Genomic DNA, 10,672 nt, shown 5'->3' with positions numbered 1-10,672 from the left:
CCCCCCCCAAAAAAAAAAATATTTTTATGACAACGACCTATGTTTTTTTAATTTGTTAATTAACACTTGTTTTGTATTTTACAGTTTGTTTTCAATTTTATAGAAATATTTACTTAAAAACACAAATTAACTTAAACAATGACACAAATCTCCAGAAACAATATATTTTATCAACCAAAATATGTGTGGTTTGCTTTTATTTGATGTAGGTCTCATGTAAATGTTATAAAGGATAAATCAGAAAAAGAGCTTAGCCAAGCCATCTAGTATGGTTTTGTTGATAAAGTTAATTTGGGCTCAGAAAAAGTAGGTTGTGGAGGAAAAGCATGTTTAAAAAAAAAAGCATAGTTACCGATGATCCAGGTGGGCCTTCGGGACCAGGAAAGCCAATATCTCCTACTGGACCTCTCTCACCCTAAAATAAAAATAACATGTTAAGAAGAGATGTACAGTTCTAAAAGAAACCCTTTAGAGTGCACCTGTAATCTGGGAGAAAAGAGGTTGGCTTTTCACCAAGCAATAATGTTGTTGCAGTGGAGGTAAGGGAGCTATTTGTGCTGTCCTCCTGCATCACAAAACTGGCTGCACAGAATTACTTGGCTGGTAAAATAGCTACTATATATGCATTGCTACAATTTGTGGTCTGCATACAGGTCATACCTAGTTGCGGTCTGTTTACCATTGCAAATGCTATTAATAGGCTAACCTTGATAATTATATTATCATTTATTTGTAGTTATTGATCTGCATTTACTTTTTACAGAATTTATTTTGTTTTAAATTTGTAACAATTGTAGGCATGTAAACCTATCAATTAACAGCAATATTTACATATTAATGAGTCACTGCTCAATTCATATGCCAATACTGGTGTCAATTAATATGAAAATGTCACTGCCGGACCAATTTTCAGTGGTGGGTCTGGAGCTGGCACTCCAGTAGCCCCTATCTTAATCCAGCTCTCCCCATAGACAAAATAAAAAGTTAGGGTTATTATTCCTGATTAAAATGCTGCTGCTGACATTGTGGTATCTTTTCACACAGGTATCTGCCAAACTGTATTCCTATAAATGACACGCTGCTCCTCATATACCAATGGTATATTCTACAATATATTGACCTTTGAATGGATTCCATATGGTAGATATATGTATGTGTTCCCATTATAAGGTTTTGCAATAGTTAATGGGAGATTAAGCCATGATGTGACTGGATATGGCAGACATACCAAGCAGGTAGATGCTACCATGTATCCACAAAAATATAGGTTGTTCTTTGGCCTCACATGCTGACTTATAAACCAGGGTAGAAATCACATTTCATAAACCCCCAACATTCATATAATACAGAGGGATCTAGTCATCATATAATCACTGTGATTTTAAACTGAGGTTTTGCACACATAGGCTGTACACTGTGTATAGGCTGTCCATTTATCAGTTATAATGGGTCCTCTATGTATTTTTAATGCATTCCTGAAACATATTTAACCACCCCTCAGTGGATAATATTAATAATGCACTTGAACCATATGAAGCCAACATAAAACTTCCACAGCCACAAATATATGGCATATAAATAAGATCCCATGGTCCTATTTTTCCCCTAATTATCCAGTGCTGTCTAGGTGGACATGAGCAGCATTTATACAAAGTGAATATTGAGTGCAGTATATACAGGATCAGATGTTCCAAAAGCACTAGTATTCAAAATAATATCTGTTGTAGAAAAAAAGTGCAATCATATATTTCCCTCCAATCCATGCGCTGGTGTTCACATCCACATATATTATGACACAAAAGCAGAATCATGTATTCCTCTCTGATCTAGAGTGGCCATAGCCAGTTAAGCAAACTTTTCCACAGATACGCACATAAGGGAGGTTAAGTTATCTTCCAGTGCAGTGTTGTCATTGATTTTACAATGATGTCCACAGTTTATTTTAATAAAGTACATTCCAGTTCATTGACATTACCAAGTCAGTGTAGTAGAAAAGTATATAAGCTAATATCATGGCAAGCTGGTCAATAAGTCCATGTATGATGTTCAAAAATGTATACTCATCTGTGTCCAGTCATCTGATCATCCAGCTATAATGAGGCACAAGGATGGGGGTTACTAGAGCAGAGACCCGCGTCTGACCTATGTTTGCAATATTTCAATATATAATGACAGTGAATGTATGAAGTATAGAACCCTCTGTAATATATGCATTTGGGGGGATTATGTGATTGGCCTCACACTCTGAACTATAAACTGGGTTAACAAAGAACAACAAATACTTTTGTGAATAGATGATGGCATGTACCTGTCAGTATGTCTGCCATATCCAGTCACAGAATGGCTTGATCCCCCAATAACCTTATAATGGGAATACATGCTACCTGAAATCCATTCAAAGTTCATTAGAGAATACAGCATTGGATATACTTTATGAGGAACAACTTGTCATTTATATGGATACATTTTGGCATCTACCTGCATGGTATGTCTGTGGTATCCAATTAATCAGCAAACTATACACACGGGTTTATATGGTGATCGGAAATGTAATGAGACATCTAACATTTAAAATCCAACCCCTGTAAATTGAATATAAAATTCAAGGAGCAGCTTAAATAACTCCAGGAATTTTGAAAACTTACCTTTGCAGTGGGGCCACCTCTGCACTGCAAGGGTTAAGTGCTTGTTTTGTCTAGGTAAAGAAGAAAATAGAGATATACTGACTTGATCCTCCGTCCTGCCGGACTGCTAGACTAGTCTCGCAGCCTCTTCACCCCTGGGCTCTGGTGGTCTAAGGACCACAGACGTTATCATGTCTATTACAGGTCCAATGACTTGACGTGAGGATGCCGAGGAACACTGCACAGCCGGAGTGGAGAGTGGTGAGCACAGACCCAGGATCATGTCAGTAAAACTGCTTTGACTCCCCTAGACAAAATGAGCACTTAACCCCTGCAGTGCAGAGGTTGCGCCGCTGTAAGGGTATATTTTTTAAATTCTTGGAGTTATTCCTTAAAGGCTTTTTTTGAGTGAAACATAAGTGTCTATTTATAGTATAATAACACATATAAAAGGATGTTTTGCCTTCTTTTTGGGGATGAGTACTGGATATATGTTCATTTTGTAGTTTGCTACATAGAGGAATATATAGTGATAATAATAACAACATCATGGTGATATTAGAAGCTCTGCAGAGGTGCAGTTATTTTATCTTATATATGTGGAAGTGTATTATATAAAAGACAGTCCTTTGGATACATTCTTTGAAGTTTTCTGATTTTTTTTTTACTTTGAAACAATAAACACATTTGGTTTGTTGATTCTCATATGTAGGGGAATATTCAGTAGGAAACAGTTTTGCACCAGCAAGAACATGGACAGCCAAAGTGACCTACTGGCCATTTTCTATTTGCTTTTCAATGCAAACTTATTACTAGTTAATAAAAAGCATGTGTTGCTGCAAAAGCTACCTGAAAAAGGCCTTTTGCTCAAACTGAAATCAATCACAATGGAGTGTAGTTTATGTATGTAAGCCAGGCTGATTGTAAAATAAAAAACAAATCCACAGCCAAATTTATGCTGCTAAATTACATTGTCGCTAAGATTGTGCATGAAATCATACTGTTCTGTAACAACACATATGGCTTTAAGGCATCCCTGAAGCATGTTATTTAAGGTTTTGTGCATTTTCAATGTTGTCATCGAAGCTGCAAGTAAAGACCCCATCACTGTTGTATGATTTATTTTCTTCTTCATGTCCTTGGTATATGTCCTACATAAAAGTGCCCAGCTTCCCAACCATTTTTTACAGTAGTTTGCCTATTGTCCCTATAATATTGAGTGCAGTATATACAGGATCAGATGTTCCAAAAGTACTAGTATTCAAAATAATATCTGTTGTAGAAAAAAAGTGCAATCATATATTTCCCTCCAATCCATGCGCTGGTGTTCACATCCACATATATTATGACACAAAAGCAGAATCATGTATTCCTCTCTGATCTAGAGTGGCCATAGCCAGTTAAGCAAACTTTTCCACAGATACGCACATAAGGGAGGTTAAGTTATCTTCCAGTGCAGTGTTGTCATTGATTTTACAATGATGTCCACAGTTTATTTTAATAAAGTACATTCCAGTTCATTGACATTACCAAGTCAGTGTAGTAGAAAAGTATATAAGCTAATATCATGGCAAGCTGGTCAATAAGTCCATGTATGATGTTCAAAAATGTATACTCATCTGTGTCCAGTCATCTGATCATCCAGCAATAATGAGGCACAAGGATGGGGGTTACTAGAGCAGACCTATGTTTGCAATATTTCAATATATAATGACAGTGAATGTATGAAGTATAGAACCCTCTGTAATATATGCATTTGGGGGGATTATGTGATTGGCCTCACACTCTGAACTATAAACTGGGTTAACAAAGAACAACAAATACTTTTGTGAATAGATGATGGCATGTACCTGTCAGTATGTCTGCCATATCCAGTCACAGAATGGCTTGATCCCCCAATAACCTTATAATGGGAATACATGCTACCTGAAATCCATTCAAAGTTCATTAGAGAATACAGCATTGGATATACTTTATGAGGAACAACTTGTCATTTATATGGATACATTTTGGCATCTACCTGCATGGTATGTCTGTGGTATCCAATTAATCAGCAAACTATACACACGGGTTTATATGGTGATCGGAAATGTAATGAGACATCTAACATTTAAAATCCAACCCCTGTAAATTGAATATAAAATTCAAGGAGCAGCTTAAATAACTCCAGGAATTTTGAAAACTTACCTTTGCAGTGGGGCCACCTCTGCACTGCAAGGGTTAAGTGCTTGTTTTGTCTAGGTAAAGAAGAAAATAGAGATATACTGACTTGATCCTCCGTCCTGCCGGACTGCTAGACTAGTCTCGCAGCCTCTTCACCCCTGGGCTCTGGTGGTCTAAGGACCACAGACGTTATCATGTCTATTACAGGTCCAATGACTTGACGTGAGGATGCCGAGGAACACTGCACAGCCGGAGTGGAGAGTGGTGAGCACAGACCCAGGATCATGTCAGTAAAACTGCTTTGACTCCCCTAGACAAAATGAGCACTTAACCCCTGCAGTGCAGAGGTTGCGCCGCTGTAAGGGTATATTTTTTAAATTCTTGGAGTTATTCCTTAAAGGCTTTTTTGAGTGAAACATAAGTGTCTATTTATAGTATAATAACACATATAAAAGGATGTTTTGCCTTCTTTTTGGGGATGAGTACTGGATATATGTTCATTTTGTAGTTTGCTACATAGAGGAATATATAGTGATAATAATAACAACATCATGGTGATATTAGAAGCTCTGCAGAGGTGCAGTTATTTTATCTTATATATGTGGAAGTGTATTATATAAAAGACAGTCCTTTGGATACATTCTTTGAAGTTTTCTGATTTTTTTTTTACTTTGAAACAATAAACACATTTGGTTTGTTGATTCTCATATGTAGGGGAATATTCAGTAGGAAACAGTTTTGCACCAGCAAGAACATGGACAGCCAAAGTGACCTACTGGCCATTTTCTATTTGCTTTTCAATGCAAACTTATTACTAGTTAATAAAAAGCATGTGTTGCTGCAAAAGCTACCTGAAAAAGGCCTTTTGCTCAAACTGAAATCAATCACAATGGAGTGTAGTTTATGTATGTAAGCCAGGCTGATTGTAAAATAAAAAACAAATCCACAGCCAAATTTATGCTGCTAAATTACATTGTCGCTAAGATTGTGCATGAAATCATACTGTTCTGTAACAACACATATGGCTTTAAGGCATCCCTGAAGCATGTTATTTAAGGTTTTGTGCATTTTCAATGTTGTCATCGAAGCTGCAAGTAAAGACCCCATCACTGTTGTATGATTTATTTTCTTCTTCATGTCCTTGGTATATGTCCTACATAAAAGTGCCCAGCTTCCCAACCATTTTTTACAGTAGTTTGCCTATTGTCCCTAAAAATGCACAGAATTTAACAAGATTTACACCCTTATAGACTTAAGTGGAATTCGCCTCTAGGTTCAAGTTAGCCAGATTTTGAGCAATATTCACCGATTTGGTGAATCTTGCTCAAAATCTGGCTAACTTGAACCTAGGTTAGTCAAACAGGGGCATATTCTCCTACTGATAAACAATGCTTACATTTTACTTTTTATAAGCCAGTCAAGGATATGAAGCTACACAACTAATTCTGAGTCATCCAACTTAATTGTACCAGTTATAGAAAAAAAAAACATTTCAGCTCCTAAAATTATATTTTTGTGTCTTATACAGTATGTACTGCATCTCAAAAACTGTGCATCAAAGCAATTCCCTATTGTGCAGATTTTCTGCTGCAGTATTTTGAAATCAGGCCATGAGTCTTTAGTAGCTGTATTCAAATGTTCAATGTATTGCATCATTGTAGCTTAGACACATTAACCATCCACACAACAGTGTTAAAAAGGCAAAGTATTTGGTTCTATTCACAAAATATAAAAATATACCAAATACAGAAACTTACCAGTAAAGGGGGTCTAAATACTGTGTGTCTGATAGATAGAATGTTGATTTGTCTGCAACATCCACAAAGATCTGATATTGATCCTTAAGCAAAGGTAGAATTGGTAGAGCTACATGATAAAAGATGTGACATGTATTTGTGAGTCATAATAAGCCCCTGTCTGTCTTTTGCACCTACTAGAGTATCCTTTGCTTTGATTGAAAACAAGTATATAGTTATCTGAACACAGTGAATGCTCATTTACTATGTGCAAGGAAAAAAATACTGTTTTAGGTTCTCTTGCACATGATTGTGTATCCAGAGTGAACACAGCCTCACATTATTTACTATGCAAAGTGAACATTTACTTTCATAAGTGAACAGCCTTTACTCCTGACATATCTCCCTGACCCTGCCCCTCTATGTCTAAGCCCTGTTAAAAGTGACAAAAAAGACTGCCAAGAAGTCAGAGTACCAAACACCTAATAGGTCCAGTTGTTTTTTATTTGCCAGCTATAGGCACAGGAGTAGCCAGTTTTGGGCGCTCACCAGTTTCCTCTCACCATGGTTTGTAGTTGCAGGACTGTCTGACAGGTACTCTGAACATGCCATCCTACACATTATTAGATTCTTTTTAACAATGTCATCCTGGTTCAATGTGCTACTTGGAGGGTTATTCACTATTGAGCCAAAGGATCTAGCCGTAGCTTCGGCTGATCCTTTGGCACACTTTGGCTTCTTGATCTCTTCGGTTCAGTCGAATGGAAGGGCTGCTGTACGGACTATTCACTATAGCCCGTACAGCAGCCAAAGGTAGACGACCGGCTCAGCCGAGCACACATGCTTCAGCTCAGCTGGTTAAAGGTCTGCCGAAGCAGACCGTCCGCACAGTAAAGGACAACAGCTGGGCGGAGCCAGCCAAGATATCATGGCTGGCTCCATCCAGTTGTTATACTGAAATGACAGATCAGCGTCCTCAAATGACCTGGGGATGCTGATCTGACATTAAACAACAACAACTGAACCGTGCCGTGATGTCATGGCGGGCTCTGCCCAGTTGGTTTTATTTGCCCTGGACCTGCTGAAGACTCTGGCAGGTGCCGGACAAATCTAAACAGTTACCCAATTGTTTATATTTTGCTGCCATCTGTCAGATTCTTCATTCTGTGGCGGGAGTTCATTGTGTGTGGTCGGGTCGGCGGGCGTAATTTTTAAATGTTGTTTTAATTTCGCCGAGTCATCGTCGTGGACAATGCTAGACATCGTGATTGACCTTAGGATTACGTCTGTTGTCCCATTTTTGGGATATTGTTTTACAATAAAGGGCTTGTCAAAAATCCTTTGTTGCATTTTTTTCAATTAAAGGATTTTTTCAAAACTCTGGACTTTGTATGTATCTTTTATTTAACCTAGTGAATGGGTAGGGGCACAAATACCCTTTACTTATTCACAAGGGAGGCGGCATCTGGGTGACCTTTTATTAAAGGGGTGTTCTGATGTAAATAAGCCCCCCTGCCCACACCCCCACAACCAATGCCCCAGGGCATGAAGGGAAGAGGCCCTTGTCCCCATCGGCACTGGGACAAAGTGCTTTTCCAGTGGGGACCCTTTGAAAGGCACCCTCCCCGTGCCGAGGGCATGTGGCCTGGCATGGCAAGAGGGGGGTGCGCTCACTCATCCGTCCCCTCTCATGCCCTGCCAGGCCTGTGCTCAGATCCAGGGTCTGGTGGGGTATTTTAAGGGGGACCCCACACTTTTTCTCCCCCCATTTTTGGGGGTGGGGTTCCTCCTTACAATTCCTACCAGACCTTAAGGGGCTAGTATGACTTGGGGGGGGGGAACCCCACACACTTTTTTTTACTTGGGGTCCCTCCTACAATTCCTACCAGACCTACAGGGCCTGGTATGACTTTTGAGGGGAACCCCACACATTTTTTCTTTTTATTAGGGGTCCCTCCTAACATTCCTACCAGACCTAAATGGTCTGGTATGGTTTGGGAGGGAGACCCCACATTGTTTTTTTTTATTTTTTAATTTTCTTAACTTTAATTTTTTTTACAGTTAAATAATAATAATATTTTTTTTTCATTTGTTTACATTTTTTCTATTCTGCTTGCTACCTCCGAGGTACCGAGCAGAATGGCCAAGCCAAATGCCGCTCAGCGACATTTGGCTATTCACTCACTGCCGGTTGCCCCCTATGAGAATAGGGGCGAACAGCAGTAAGGGAACTGCTGGAGCTTTGGCTCAACCGATCAAGATGTTGGATCGGCTGAGTCGAACGGTTTCTGCACTTCGGCTCAGCCAAACATGCAGAGCTTTTTTTCAGAGAACTGCCCTCAATACATGCTTGCAAATCCTCCTTTACACTAGTGTCCAGGACTCCAACACTCCACAACACTTCCAACCATATCAGAGGATAGTAGGATGTTGAGGGTCCTCTCTGTTTTCCCTAAACAATAACAGTTGTTGACGTATCAGGGACTATACAGTGTGTTGCCGCACTATATGAAGTCTTTGTGTAAGGAAGCAAAACCCGAAGAGAGATCAGGACCCTTGGTTGGAGATGAGAGGCAATGGAAGGGCTTAGGAGCAGTTTCAGAAGATACCATCATTTACACACTTGGTAAGAAGCCAATTGACCTACCCATGTGTTTTTGGTAAGCAGAAAGAAACCAGAGTGCCTAGAGGAAAACAATACAAAGATGGACAGATGTTCCAAACTCTGTGTTGAGAATTGATCCTAGAGCCCCAGTGCTGCACAGAACCCAGATTATCTACCAAGCTGCTTTATACGGCCACATTAAATAGCTTCATACAACTTTGATTAAGCCATTTTTCTGTGTCATCCAGAGACTCTGCAATTTTCACTTTCCTTACGCCGCTATGGTGTTACAAGTACATTATGACAGCACATCAGATTCCATCACATCATCTGAAACATCAGCTATAAATCAAACCTTGGTCAGAGTGACACACATAAAAAGCTGCTTTTGTAATTCTTTTTACAGCACTCTTTCCTAGCCTTATAACGAACATATTCAGGATAATAAGTGAAGAGTTCAAGATAGATTCGATAATTGTTGCCTTTCTGCTATCAACATTAGGCGACTATACTGCATACAGTGCAGGAATTACAGGAAAATACAAGCTTGTTATTTTTTACCTACAACTGTGCACACTGTATCCTTTGCTCTAAATATGAATATGCTGTCAGCTACATCAGTTACAAGACTCTAATAGAAGTTTCAGGATGCCCACAGACAGCTGGGAAACAACCCTATCTCCATAACCTAAAATTGCACACAATACAATACTGATAGCAGGGTGCCTATGGTGACAAAATGGTGCTGTTGTTGCTACATTTAGAATATAACATACATCATCAGTTCACCTCCAGTCCAAACCAACAGCTTTTATGCACCCCCATGAAGTCAACTACAGACAACAACTATAGTGTATCGGAGTGTTGGAGGACCCTGTCAATAAATCTGAACTCCAGGCACTTTTTAAAGACACACATTAATGCAGTTGTGTATTCACTGATTTAATGGAGTCAGTGTTTTTTTTAATGTAGTCAGTGTAATCATCTGAATTCAACTTGATATTGTCTTTTTTGCAATATCCTCTACAGCAGCCCTTAAACTGGGAGAGGGAGGGGCAGGACTGGTAGCCAATCAGGTGTGTTGCATGGGAATGAGATTACCTCAAGAGTTTGTTGCAGATCTATTACTTTCCAGTCAGCAGGCTGGGAAAAGATGACATTACAGTATTTCTTATCAGTCTATAATTGTAACAGAGAAAGTGGTGCCATCCACCTAGCTTTGGTGTGTGGCAAGGCCAGCTAAATCTCAGGACTGGATAACTAGTATTACAAACATTTTGGCAGTTAAAACAGTTCCTATATATGTAGTTCATCTGTATATTTAACTGTTTGCTGAAGTTTAGTTTTAAGGCAGTCCCTGATGGAGGAGTCATGCGAGACCCTGAAATGGTATATACTGTATGTTGTCTGTGACTTCATGGAAGTGAAAAAAAGAGTATTGCTTTGGAGTAGAAACGTAAAGTTGCCTTGTCACACTCCTTACTGGAAATGGAAATCCCAATTCAACACAGGGGGGGGGGGGGGGGGGTGTGTATGACCAAAAA

The 10,672-nt window shown here is 39.2% G+C and overlaps 1 protein-coding gene across 1 annotated transcript in view; it reads right to left on the bottom strand.

The window, feature by feature from the left end:
• Positions 1–10,672, bottom strand: part of LOC108793878 (collagen alpha-1(XIX) chain-like) — a 129,735-nt gene that overhangs the window by 86,167 nt on the left and 32,896 nt on the right. The window contains exon 7 of the mRNA XM_018564829.1: positions 353–415. Within this exon, the coding sequence (XP_018420331.1) occupies positions 353–415 (63 nt within the window). The remainder of the gene's footprint in view (positions 1–352; positions 416–10,672) is intronic.

This window comes from Nanorana parkeri, unplaced genomic scaffold (assembly GCF_000935625.1).
Source record: "Nanorana parkeri isolate BGI_ZX_2015 unplaced genomic scaffold, ASM93562v1 scaffold785, whole genome shotgun sequence".
Classification (NCBI taxonomy): domain Eukaryota; kingdom Metazoa; phylum Chordata; class Amphibia; order Anura; family Dicroglossidae; genus Nanorana; species Nanorana parkeri.
This window is presented reverse-complemented; position numbering and strand designations above follow the sequence as displayed.